This window comes from Notolepis coatsorum (genome assembly GCF_963971535.1).
Source record: "Notolepis coatsorum genome assembly, chromosome: 4".
Taxonomy (NCBI): domain Eukaryota; kingdom Metazoa; phylum Chordata; class Actinopteri; order Aulopiformes; family Paralepididae; genus Notolepis; species Notolepis coatsorum.
This window is the reverse complement of record NC_140168.1, coordinates 28,886,375-28,900,373: the sequence shown is the minus strand read 5'-3', so window position 1 is coordinate 28,900,373 and position 13,999 is coordinate 28,886,375. Positions and strand designations below refer to the sequence as shown.

The 13,999-nt window shown below is 44.3% G+C and overlaps 1 protein-coding gene across 1 annotated transcript in view; it reads right to left on the bottom strand.

Moving 5' to 3' along the window:
* Window positions 1-13,999, bottom strand: part of LOC311226342 (visinin-like protein 1) — a gene marked incomplete at its 3' end in the record, with an annotated part of 56,839 nt that overhangs the window by 2,542 nt on the left and 40,298 nt on the right. The window contains exon 2 of the mRNA XM_084311768.1: window positions 7,851-8,026. Coding sequence (XP_084167894.1) covers window positions 7,851-8,012 — 162 coding nt within the window. The 5' untranslated portion in view covers window positions 8,013-8,026. The remainder of the gene's footprint in view (window positions 1-7,850; window positions 8,027-13,999) is intronic.

Genomic DNA, 13,999 nt, shown 5'->3' with positions numbered 1-13,999 from the left:
GCATTAAGGTAAGACAATGGTTAATCTATTATTGGATGCCTTCATTTGAACACTTAATTTGCACTATATATTAAAAGAGTGGGTCTCGCCTCGCATAGCCTAGTCTAGTGGGTGACGTGTGTATATTGACAAAAAGGGGGAAAAAATGCGCGCTGCACGGTCATTGCCTCCCCTTCAGCGCACCCGCCACCTATGACATTATTATATCACTTATCTCCGCACCCCCAACTCTGACTGACTTCCCGCGTCCCTGCCCTTCCCCCCCCGACTGGCTGCCTCACAGTCAAAATCAAAAGTAAACAAACCTTCACACGCTGGGCAGTAGATTGGATAGGCAGTGTTCCTGGCTCCTGAAAGGGATGCTTGATTGTTGGTTTTCCAACAGTATGGCATCACACAAAGGAGGCTAGTTATAAACTGGCTTGTTGAATCGAAGGTAACAACCCCAGCGACAAACAGCAAGGGTGGGCTTTTCCAATCATTCCACTCTGAATAGAAACAAGAATTCTTAAGTGTTTTCGATCTTGTGTTCCGGACACATACTGTAAAACAGGGGGGTCCGACCGTCCGAGTGAAATCCTCTTGTAATAGAAATATCATCATGTCATATAGATCTGTGTTAAAAATACATATTCTATCTCTGATAGCCTTGACTAGTTAATATGATCAACTAGTATACTGAGCTCAGACACTAGGCGACAGTCTTAACAGTGTCTCTTAAACTCAGCCAAAGGGCCAGGAGATATGAGAGGTCCAAGGTATTTTCCTCTCCAGTTCTAGTGTGAAGTCATAACAAAGCCATAGAACCATTCGTTGTTTTCATTTCTGTCATATCTGGTATCTCATGTACGTCATGTCGATTATGTATTTAATGCATGTCTGACCAAGAGCTCTTTCTCACTTTCTGGTCAGACGTTAGCATGTCTGATTGTAAACTGAGCTCTGTGGCCGCAGAAATAAACTATGTTCTATATATACAAATTGACTCCTACAGCTTACTGTCATGGCTCATTTGAATATTCCACAACACTCAAATTAATGTCCGTTTCTGACTCTTCTTGTGTGGCTCCTCTTGGTTTGGGGGGGATTCAAATTGAGTAGTGCAAATCTTTTGTAATAAATAGATACAATATGGTGTAGTGTTAAAAGTGTTTAACCCTTTCACTACCACACTACAGAAGGTTAACCTTTCACTACCACACTGTATAGACTGTTAACTGTCTGTAGTGTGGTAGTGAAAGGGTTAACCTTCTGTAGTGTGCTGTGACAGGGTTAACACTTTGTCGTGTGGTAGTGAAAGGGTTAACCTTCTGGTTGTGTGGTAATGAAAGGGTTAAAGTGTCTAAAGTGAGTGGATGTGTGTGGAATGAGTGTAGATGGATGGGTTAATGTTGCATAGAGTCATTGAGTCATTGCATTATAGAGTCATTGCATAGAGATGCATTATAGAGTCATTGCATAGAGAATTAGCTGAGTGCTAGCGTAGCCAAGCTTCACTTTTGACCGACTCCACTTCAGAGTGAGCGGGGGAAGAGGCCGACTGCGTTTGCTCTGTATATTTCCATGTGTCCAATATCAAGATCATGTTGTTGTTGTTGTTGTTGTTGTTGTTGTTGTTGTTGTTGTTGTTGTTATGAGTGTTAGTACCCAGTTGAACTCCTCTATGTTCACACGATAGCTAGAGCACTGAGGTCGTCGAATCAGTTGCTTCTGGATGTTCCAACATCTAGGCTCAAATCTAAAAAGGTGACCGAGCCTTTGGAGTGGCTGTGGAACAGTTTTCCTCTACATTATTAGATCTGCCCCCAACCCTAGCGATTTTTATTTTTGTGAACAAATTTCTTTATTTTCAAATTTTTTTGACATGACATAAAACTAGACACACAAACATTAACACTTTGATCGCCATGGTTAAATTCATAATTTACCATCCCTCGCCATCTCTATTTGTCTATGGAGAAGTTCCCCTTCTTTGCAGGGCTATAACTTTTTAAATTGTATTGCTAAATTGACATTATTATGGCCCATTCAATGTCCTATATCTATTGTTCAGGGTGTAGCAACGTTATACTTTTTCATTCACATATTCATACTAAAATACGGTCTAAAGCAGGGGTCAGCAACCTTTTTGACACGGAGTGCCTGTTTGAAATATAGTTGTAACTAGTGTGCCTCAACAATATTCCATGCATCGTAATTTTTTTTCTCATAATCGGGTCTTTTTAACACTTTGGTTGCCTAAGGTTAAATTAATGATATACCATAGATTGCCAGCGCTATTTGTCTATGGAGAAAGTCCCCTTCTTTGCAGGGCTATAACTTTTTAAATTCTATTGCTACATTGCCATTATTAGGGCCCATTCAAAGTCCTATATGTATTGTTCATTGTGTAGCAACGTTAAACTTTTTCATTCACATATTCATAGTAAAGTATGGTCTAATGTATAAGTATGTTTTCATCTCTTTCTGCAGCTTTCTCCAGAACGTGATATATAGCCCCAAATGCATTATATTGATGATGAAATACAGTTTGATGGCAATCAGCGCGATATAAAAAATTCCAACTAGACGTACTTCTAGAAGTTACTACACGTCATCTGATGTTGACCGGATGGGCGAGGGGGCGTTTATAATTCCGTGGGCAGCGTTATACCAATCATCTAATGTGGGTCAAATGTTGATAATATCAGTTATTATCGAAGACGGTAACGTTACACGCTGAAACTCACCCCAGTCTCCGCGCGCCGTTGGGCGATCATCGTCGAGTAGAAATTTTATCATTATGGGATATATTATTACCCGGTCCATCTCCAGCTTGTATAATGGTATATACGTCCAAATCATGTTGTTTATCGAGTTATTGGCAATCGATCGCTATGTAGAGTGACGAGCTAGAGTCACGGGACATGTACCGAGTGGCCGGAAGCAATACGGACGTCTAGCAAAACCTCTAGTGCGCTTCCTGTTAAGCGCTTGCGCCGATCGGCCACCAGATGGCGCTCCTGAACCGCCAGAGAGCTCAGTGGGTCCTGCTGGTGGATCTCAGGCCAGCGGAGGGACATTATGAATCCGATTGCAGATTTTTGAAATATTGATATAAAGACGACGTACAGCGTCCCCCGGCAACTTTAGCATGGCCAGCAAAGACGTCTAAAGACGGCTCCCGGCACCCAAAGTGTTAATGATAATTTTTACATTATTACATCATTATTGTTATTGTTATTATTAACAATATTATTATGATGGTTGTATCAACCCTAAATCTGAGTTGGGGGGGGGGGATGCAATGCAGACAAACAGCTGCATATAGTGCGACCATTTCACTCACATTTGCCCATTCATTTTTGGACACATCACACACCATCGAGCTATGTGCTGTCATAGCTCCACAGCCTCCACCTACAGGCCTAATGGAGAACACCAGGAGAACACCAGGATGTGAATGGAGGGTGAATGTGAGGTATATCGTGTAAATAAGTTTTGATTGATCGCAAGACTACACTGTAAAAAAAATTATAATAATAAGTTACCAGAACTTAAAAATATTGAGTTCAGTTACTGTGCATTAAGGTTTTCAGTTTTCAATCCATAATAAGTTAACAGAAAAATAAGTACACAACCACATTATTTCAACCTATTAAAACTATGTTTATTGTCATTGTTTTAAGAACACAAGTTGACTTGGTAATACTCACATTTTGAGTAAAAAAAATGGCTTTTAACATGTGCAATGTTCAATGAAATAGAAAAATAAATTATAAAATGTGTTGAATAATCCCACTGGTCACAATGGTGACCGTAATAATGTTTTTGTTATAAGGCTCTGCAAATGTTACTGAATGATGTAGCAATGTATTTCCAGCTAAATTAAAATAATAAACAAATAAAGGGTCTCAATTAAATATGTGGTAGTAAAAAGAACCTGTGGGAGGATTTCAACAAGATAAATGCGACAACAGTGCAAAATATTTCACTATAATATTTATTAAAAAAAAATATATATATATATTATATAAATATATATATATATATTTTTTTTTTTTTTTTTTACTGCTGCCCCCTGTGCCTGAAAATGCCCCTGCGTGCCTATGCAGGCACGCGTGCCTAGGGTTGCCTACCCCTGGTCTAAAGTATAAGTATGTTTTTATCGTTTTCTGCAGCTTTCTCCAGAACTTGATTTATAGCCCTAAATGCATTATATTGATGATCAAATACAGTTTGGTAGGAATCTGTGCGAGATAAAAAATTTCAACTGGATGTGCTTCTAGGAGTTACTACGTATGATCTGATGTTGACCGGATGGGCGGGGGGTCGTTTATAATTCCGTGGGCAACGTTATATCATTCATCTAGTGTGGGTGATATGATCATCAGAGCAGTTAGTAAAGAACACGTTGGAAAATAACGCTGGATCTTACCGTATCTTCCTCGCGCCGTTGGGCGATGAGCGTGGAGCAGAGATATTCCTATTATGGGATGTATAAATACCCGATCCATTTCCAGGTTGTATAATAGTATATACGTCCAAATCATGTTGTGTGTCGAGTTATTTGCAACCGATCGACATCCATTGTGTCAAGATGGAGTCCTGCTAATGATAGCGAGTGCCCGGACGAAATATGGGTGAGCACCACTTCATCCACATGACTTCCTGTTGGGCGATCTGCCGATCGGCCACCAGATGGCGCTCTTGAACCGTTAGAGAGTTGAGTGGAGCTCAGCAGTATATCTCAGGTCCCCGGGGGAGAAATATGATTTCGATCACAGATTTTTGAAATATTGATATCAAAGACGTGTTACGGCGTCTTCGGCAGAATGAGCATGGCGGGGAATGACGAGTTTCGGCGTTTCCGGCGATTAAAGTGTTAAAAGTAAAAATCCACAATAAATCATAGGACTATGATAGTCCAGTATTTAAATCAAAATAAATGTAGATTAAAGGATATATACATAATAATTACGATACATGACATAAAACTAGACACACAAACATTAAAAGTAAAAATCCACAATAAATCATAGGACTATGATAGTCCAGTATTTAAATCAAAATAAATGTAGATTAAAGGATATATACATAATAATTACGATACACTACAATACATACAAATGCTCTTGCTAGCTCTTCTGCACCCCTCCTTTCTCCTTCCCCCCCACCCCCCCACCCACCCACCCCCCCACCCCCTAGCGATTTTTAAGTCTTTGTTAAAGACTCACTTCTTCTCACCGGCTTTTCATTCAGGTGGAGCCGTACATCCGTGCTTCCATATTGACTGTGCATTTTATATTGTATTTTTCTGTTGTATTTTTCTGTTATATGTGTAGTACTGTTTGCACCTTGTGTTGTCTTTTTTTTTATCAGTATTGTATTTACAGTACCTTTGTACTTTGTATCGTGCAGCACTTTGGTCAACCATGGTTGTTTTTAAATGTGCTATATAAATTAATCTGACCTTGTTATAGGCAATGTGTGACATAGATCAGGGGTGGCCAACCCGCGGCTCCTCCCTCCATTAAAAAAAAAGAAAAGAAAAAATTATAATATATATATATTTTTTTTGTCATTCATTCCATAAGACGTAGAATAAACATGTACATCCACGCTGCTTTCGGTTGCCTCAATGAATGCAATAGTCTCAGGTTACATGCCCGAGAAGTAAAATGTGGAATCCGGAGTTTTTTTTTCTCATGCATTTCCATTGAGTCCATTCCAATGGGTGCAATACCATCCGGGAGACGATAGGGGGCGGTATTTGCCCTTTTCGAGCTCAGAGACAGTCCCAATGATAATGTGAGGCTGGATGGATGAAAAATGAATGGATATCGCTAATAAAAGAAATAACGATTAAATAACGAGATTTCTCGTTGTTGGCACACAATGTGTTAAAGATTATCTGTGTGTCGCCCCAGTTCCTTTTTGACTGTATTATAAAGGTGTCAAAATAATGTTTTGTTGTTCCGGAACACTATTTTCTTAATTACATTTGCATTTTCATCTCCGTTCCTGGAAACATTTTTTTTTTTTTTTTTTTTTTTTATTATCTTTCTTCCCCTCCTTTTTTCCGATTTTTTTCTCCCATCCCACCCTTCCTGGTTGTTGTGCACTTTCCCCTACTGTTGGTCCGGGAGATCGGAGACTGTCACATGCTTTCCTCCGATGCATGTGCAGCCTGCCAGCAGGCCAGCCTGGCCGCGCAGGTTCTCACCGGGGAGAGTGTTTGATTGATTGATTGAAAACTTTATTAACAGATTGCAGAATGGGTACAGTACAGTACAGCTCAATACATACAATTGTTAAGGGGATGCAGACCAGAGAAAGACTTTCGTCTTGTTTACATCAGGGTCCCCCATTTTCAATTCATCGTAACATATATGACATACATGACATACAGATAGACAGTACTGCTACAGCTATACATTTATGACATACCAGATTTGCAATTACAGTACTGTTTGTGATACAAAAAGAGTCCAGAAAAAAGTAGCGTGTGGGAGGCCGCACTATCTCTCCATAGATCCTACCCTTGCTGAGCAGGCGCCCCGACCGAACTGTAGGGGTCGCTGTCCACAACGCCCAGGACCCACCCTTCAGCTTTCCCACCCTCTAATACTGCCAATTGTATTAGTGTGAACGACCAGCCAAGCTGATAGCAGCGCCGGGAGCTGGATTTGAACAGGCGAATCCAGCATCTCCGGCGTTGGTGACGAACGCAATCTCCACTACGCCACCTGGAAACATGTTGTTCTATATCGGTCTTCATTCCTTGAAGAACCAGTCAGGCGCCTCGTGGCGAGGAGCACCGGCAGTATTTCATGTTCTATCCCCACTTAACTAGCATGTTAACCTGCCTAATCCACCACACAGACCAGGCAGTTTCCTGAGACCTTTAAGTCAAATGTTACCATCTTTGTCGAGTTCACTGGTGTGGTGTCGTGATGACCAAGCATCTGTCCATCCTGCTCTCCGTCTCTTTCTCTCTGTCTCTCTCTCTCTCTTCCGTTCTCAGTCCCTCGCTCTCTCTTTCTCTCCGTCTCTCTTTCGCTCCCTCTTTCACTCTCTCTTTCTCGGTCTCTCTCTCTCCCTGTTCTCCCTCTCTCGCCGTCTCTCTCTCGTTCCCTCTTTTGCTCTCTCTCTTTCTCTGTCTTTCTCTTTCTCTCTTTTGCTCTCTCTTTCTCTGTCTCTCTCTCTCTCTCCCTGTTCTCTCTCAGCTCTCTTTTCTACCTCTCCCAAAAACGTTGTTATTCCTCCTTCCTCGTTCTTTCCATCCACGTCCTCTCTCACTTCCCCTCCTCATCCCCTCTCCTCCTCGTCCCCTCCTCTCCTCCTCATCCCATCCTCATCCCCTCTCCTCCTCGTCCCCTCCTCCTCCCCTCTCCCCTCCCCTCCTCCCCTCCTCTCCTCCTCCCCTCCCCTCCTCTCCCCCCACCTTGACGTAGAGCTGCTGAAACTCCTCCAGGTTGAGGATGCCCCCCCGTCCCCTCCTCATCCCCTCCTCGTCCCCTCTCCTCCTCATCCCCTCTCCCCTCCTCTCCTCTCCCCCACCTTGACGTAGAGCTGCTGGAACTCCTCCAGGTTGAGGATGCCCCCCCCCTCTCCCCTCCCCTCCTCATCCCCTCCCCTCCTCCCCTCATCTCCCCTCCTCTCCCCCACCTTGACGTAGAGCTGCTGGAACTCCTCCAGGTTGAGGATGCCCCCTCTCCCCTCTCCCCTCCCCTCCTCATCCCCTCCCCCCCTCCTCTCCCCTCCTCTCCCCCACCTTGACGTAGAGCTGCTCGAACTCCTCCAGGTTGAGGATGCCCCCCCCCCCCCTCTCCCCTCCTCCCCTCCTCCTCTCCCCTCCTCTCCCCCACCTTGACGTAGAGCTGCTGGAACTCCTCCAGGTTGAGGATGCCGGAGGGACAGTCCTTGAGGAAGCCCTTGTACCACTGCTTCAGCTCCGCCTCGTTGAACTCTGTGCTCTTGGTGAGGTCGTCCAGGACTTCCGGCGCCAGCTTGCTGTTGTGTTTCCCCATCGCGCTTCACCTCCCTGGAGCCAAGAGGAGCGGGTAGCGGGGGTGGGGTGGGGGTGGGAGGAGAGAGAGGGAGGGGAGAGAGGGAGGAGACGCAGGTGAGCAATGCTACGCAAACAGTGGGTAATGTCCCTCTGCTGTTGCACCATGGTGGGTCTCTGAGGATTAATGAAAACGGAATCACACATGCGCACGTGGATGTATGATGCACACGCACATACACACACACACACACACACACACACACACACACAGGTATACACCGGTGCACACAAGTTTACACTGATATAGCCAAGATGAGGATGACCCTTCCTCTCACTCAGTGGTCTGTAAAAAGTCATCCATGCTTTAATTTCATCTGGGCTTGACTACTGTAACTCTCTGTACACTGGGATCAGCCAGTCATCCATGTTCCGCCTGCAGCTGGTCCAAAATGCAGCTCTCTCTCTCTTCACTGGCTTCCAGTTTGTTATATAATTTATTTTAAGGTCCTGCTGTTCGCTTTCAAAGCCCTGAACCAACTGGCTTCCTCCTATATCTCAGATCTCTTGAGCCCTCACACCTCCTGCAGGTCTCTCAGGTCGTCTGACCTGGGCCTCCTGGCCGCCACACGCTCAAGACTCAGAGGCGGCCGTGCTTTCACAGTTACAGCCCCGGCCTAGACTATGGAATAGCCTTCCCTCTTCCATCAGACTCGCCCCATCCGTCGATTCTTCAAGTCTCGGCTTAGGCGGCACGGTGGTGTAGTGGTTAACACTGTCGCCTCACAGCAAGAAGGTCCAGGGTTCGATTCCCGCTTGGGGACCAGGTTTCCGCATTGCCAGGTACCCAGGTGGGGGATCTCCCAGGCCTTTCTGTGTGGAGTTTGCATGTTCTCGCCGTGCTTGCAAGGGTTTCCCCCCGATAAGATAAACCCAATGGAAAAACATGCCGAACAGATCGCTGACGCTGTCGCGTCCTTGACGAAGACGGGCAGGAGCACTTGGATTGGTCCCCGGGCGCTGTACCTTGCAGACGCCCTGTCTGCTGCCCTTGGGGGGGGAAGGACGACGGGATGGGTTAAGCGCAGAGCTCAATCGCATCGGCGACTGAGAAAAAAGACAATGCATGTGTGTGTGTGTGTGTGTGTATTCCAGTGTGTGTGTGCCGCTCCCATTGCATGTCCCAGTTTGTTGCATGCTGAATAAAGACCTCTAAAGCGGTCCTGCATTATCCTGCATTATTATTAAAACATACTTATATTCACTAGCGGGTGGGTTTTGTGCTGCTTGTATATATAGTGTATTATGTCTCTTCCATGTACTGCACCTTTGTTTACACCGTTTATTTTTCACATACTGTATGTTTATATTCAGAGTAAATTATATTGTTTACACTGGTTTTCTCTCATATTTTTATATTCAAATCAAATTGTATTGCCTACATTTATGTCTTTCTTCTGTTACCCTGCCCACACCTGCACCCCCCCTCCCTGCATGCCGCTATGTCACCTGAATTTCCCCCAAGGGCATCAATAAAGGGATATCTTATCTTATCTTTATCTCTATTGTACACGGACACACACACACACACACACACACACACACACACAGACAAAAGTACACTTTAGAGCACAGAGGAACAACGTCGTTCCTTGTCGTAAACTGGGTTCACCCCAGCATCCGGAGCAGCTGTTGCTACAGTATAAGGCTCAGGTCCAGTTATATCAATCCTAGGACCATTTCCATAATGACTCCAATCGTGCTGCGCCCATAATCACCCGGTGTCTGTAAAGCGCCCTACAATCATCATTGAATATCTGGCCATAAAATGGCTCATTACCCGTCAAGGCCACTTCTGCCTGTAACCCCCCGCCGCAGTCCACAAAGCCAGAAGGACCACTGCACCACATCCGTGACGCTTTTCACTGAGTCATAGCCGTGGCTAAAGGGTTTTAGCGCCTTCACACAAAGGCACGCTGTGCTCACCCAAGCCAAACGGACACGATATTCCTTTAAGATTTGGAAAGAGGTGGGGGTGGGGGGTTCTTACGGTCTCAGTTTGCTTTTATTCGGCTATTTTACTGCTGTAAAACGATGTGCCTCCAAGAACATTACGGCCATCAACTGCTGGTTTATTGAAGGTTCCCAGCAACAGACAAAATGTTATTGTGGATGCAGTCTTTGCCAATTGCACAGCAAAGCCATGAAACACCAACGCCATGACATTAGGGAGGCAAGCTCACTAAATATTTTAAGCGTTTAAAACGTATCTCTTCACCATAGCCTTTTAAATACATTCTGCCACTTAGATTCATTACATCCACACTGTGATTATTGTACTCTAAATGAGAGCTATTTTATTGCACAGCTTTTATTATGTCTATTTTATGCTAATGTTATGTCTATTTTTACTGCTGTGAAGCACTTTGGGCTGCGATTCTTGTATGAAAGGTGCTATAAAAATAGCGTTCTTTATTATTATTATTATTATTATTAACAAGGATGTAAGGGAAGTACTTTTTAGTAAAATGTCCTCCATTTATGTTGATTTTCTGGAGCTGGATGAATATGAACAACTCCAACTTGTGCTACAGGAAGGGAACCTGTTTGGAGCAGATTATATATCTCAAGAGGCAGGTTTTGTGATAGGTCAATTGGAAACATTCTCTATCTACCTCTAAGGCGTTCCCATTTTACATGAAAATGTGAAGTGAGTCACAAAATCAAACCATTCAGACGTCATTCACAGGGCGGTAACTAGACAGGACAAGTGGACACAGAAAAGTGTTCTTTTGGATGACGGGTTATTTTGGATGAAGGGTTATTTTGGATGAAGGGTTGTTTTGGATGAAGGGTTGTTTTTGATGAAGGGTTGTTTTGGATGAAGGGTTGTTTTGGATAAAGGGTTGTTTTGGATAAAGGGTTATTTTGGATAAAGGGTTATTTTGGATAAAGGGTTATTTTGGATGCCTCTGTGAGCCTACAAGGGTTTGTTTCCCTACTCTGGCTGTAGCCTACAAGGGTTTGGAGGGAGAGGGAACTATGTGGCGGTTTTACATATTGTTTTGTCTATGTGGTGTTTAAATACCGTGGGCTTATCTTTTTCAGGACTAGACCAAATCTAAACAGAGAAATTAAACAAAATGTAACACTATGAGACAGCATGTTTCTTGTATAACATTTATGATGTGGTCATGTGAGTGTTAATGCTCGATAACACTGAAAATGAGGGCTGCCCCTCAGGTTTACTATTTGAGATTAAAGCTGGTCTATAAGATTGTACCCAAAAACACTTTTTGTTATATTTGTTGAAATACTACTGACACCCTGACAGCCACTGTAATATAATATAAATCAAGAAGGAATAGAAAATAAAGAAATCCATTGTTCGATTCTCCTCTGATCCTAAAATAACCTTTACCTATCATTTTGTTCGGACCAAATGCAATGATTGGCCGAGCTACCTGCCTGTCTAAGGCCCCGTTTAGACGGAAACGCTAGCAGGTGAATCCGCAAAAATATTTTTTCAGATGTGCCTTTCGTTTATACGGAAACAGCGTTTTTACGGGGTGAAACCGTAAAAAAGTGAGACCACCTTCCAGGGTGGAATTCCTAGAAACGGTAAACCTTTGCGCTCTCGTCTAAACTGTCAAACCGCATAAAACGATGACGAAAGGGTCGTCAAGGCTCTCGTCGCGCCTACTGCTTACATCACAGGCATGCGCCAGTAGCCTAGAAGCGTAAACAAAGCATGTCTGATTCTATCCATGGCGATCACCTGAAGGCTACATTGGCAGTACTTTTAAATACACAAGAATCTGTCCCACGGCTATCACAACTATTATGACTGGACCCACTGTCTGTGAGTGACTCTGCTTTGGTCCAATCACATTCCCCACCCACACTCTGCGAATCAGAGGCAGAGTAGGGCGGGTCTTCACAGCACGTCATGCGACATATGCGCCAATCGTGTGACAGCGGGGCTCCGTTGTCTCGAGTTGTTACAGCCTTGTCTGCACGGAGAATTCCACCCCAAAACGCTCGTCTAAACGCAAAATTAAAAGTGAAAACGCAAGACGACTTTTGCGGTTTCTGTTCAGACTTCCATCCCAAAACGCTCGTCTAAACGCGCGCTGCCGGCTAGTCTGGGGAGCGGAAGGCTAGCCATATAGCTAATGCTGCAGCTGCTAGCACTCCCTGTATACCATTAGATTAGAAAAGTAGATTATTTTATTTTTCTTTATTATGGAAGACAACTTTCAAGCTCCACTTCCACCTCCAGCAGCTTCCACTGCAAAATAAGCATAAAGAAAAATAAATAAAGAACGAAAAGGCCACGACAAAAAAGCATCTGGATCAAGATGGGGTTGAGACCAGAGTGAACATCGACACAGCTTTTCAGAGATGGAGGCAACTGATGCAGCTAAAGCCGGACCTGGAAAGTGATGCGATGATAGCAGAGTTTCTCTTGGACAAGTAATTACTTTGTTTTGTTTTGTTTTGTTATTTTTTTTTATTTTCCTTTAGTGTATAACTCTAGGGAGGGGCTTCACTGCTTCACTCAGAGGGAGGGCTGAAGGGTGAGGTGGGGTTTATTATTATGAGCTGTGGATTTTCAAATTGGGACTCGCTCCACAATAGCGTAGACCAGCTTTAAATAAATATCAAATGAATGAATGAATGAATTTGAAACTTTGGACCCAAATACATTACCCTGATCCCGCCAGATGGTCTGTGGCACAGACACCAGCGTCCTTTTGAAACAGTTTAACCTCTTAACGTTCCGATGGCCCGCCTGCGTGGCCCATTCGCCCTCGTCTGTGTTAAAACGCTGTGTTATTATTGTCTATCAACTAACACATCGGTTGAAAGATAAAATGGCTGTCGTTTGAGTGACACCCTACTTGGCCTATTACATGCTTCCAATTTCGGGTTATAAGACCAAACAGCCAACGAGCTTCAGTTTCGAAAAAGTTACCACCTCCGGTTTCGCCTCCCGGTGACCGGATCAATCACCTCTGATGTGAAAATTATTGGCGAAAGAAGAAGACTCACTCTACATATTTCTTATTATTATTATAAAACATGAAACATTTTGTTCTATATATATATTCACTCCTTGAACCAGTCTGTAGGCGAGGACTACCTTGTGTTTTCTCACCACCTGAAAAATCCACCACAATTTCCTGTTCGCCATTACATAAGACCTTTAAACCCAAGTGTTGCTCTCTCTCTCTCTCTCTCTCCCACTCTTTGCGACGGCCTCTCGCGTTTCATATTCTTCTTCCATTCCACTCTCTCCCTCCATCTATCCGTCTCCCTGTCTCAGAGTGGCATCGCGCCTGACAGTTTTACAGCGAGGTTAACTTCCTCTAAATGATTGACAGCTTCGGTGTCCTCTCAGACCCCTCCGTAAATCACTGACTCAATCAGCAAGGAGACACAGACGCACGCGGCACGCACGTGCACGCACACACACACACACAGGGTGTACGCTCGTCTTTTGTCTCAGAGTGTATAGGGCAGCTTTGTTCACCTGTTAGGGAACCAAATGCATCCCATAATAATAGAGTTTTCCCATGGAAGAGAGCAAAGCGGCCGAGGCCCAGCGGCACATGATGAAGGTAAACACTGCTCACAGAGTGGCAGAGGCGCATGGAGTGATTAGTATGGGTCTCTCCATCAGGCCTTTGTTTACCACTTCACCAGCTCATCTGTTGAAGGAGAATGTTATCGTACAGGAGAGAGAGAGAGAGAGAGAGAGAGAGAGAGAGAGAGAGAGAGAGAGAGAAGCGGGCGTTGCGGGTGTTGTGTGGAGGTTATATCCGCGAGGAGACCACTCGGCGAGCCTTTCCCGGATTAGACGAGCCCATTCGGAGGGAATGAGCTGCATTCAGGAATACGGCGGAGAGATTAACCTGGCCCCTGTGCCATTTTGTCATTTCCGTCACCGCGGAGAGAGGTGATGCTTATCGGTGTTCGTCGTGACTCTGCCTGTGTGAGTGTGTG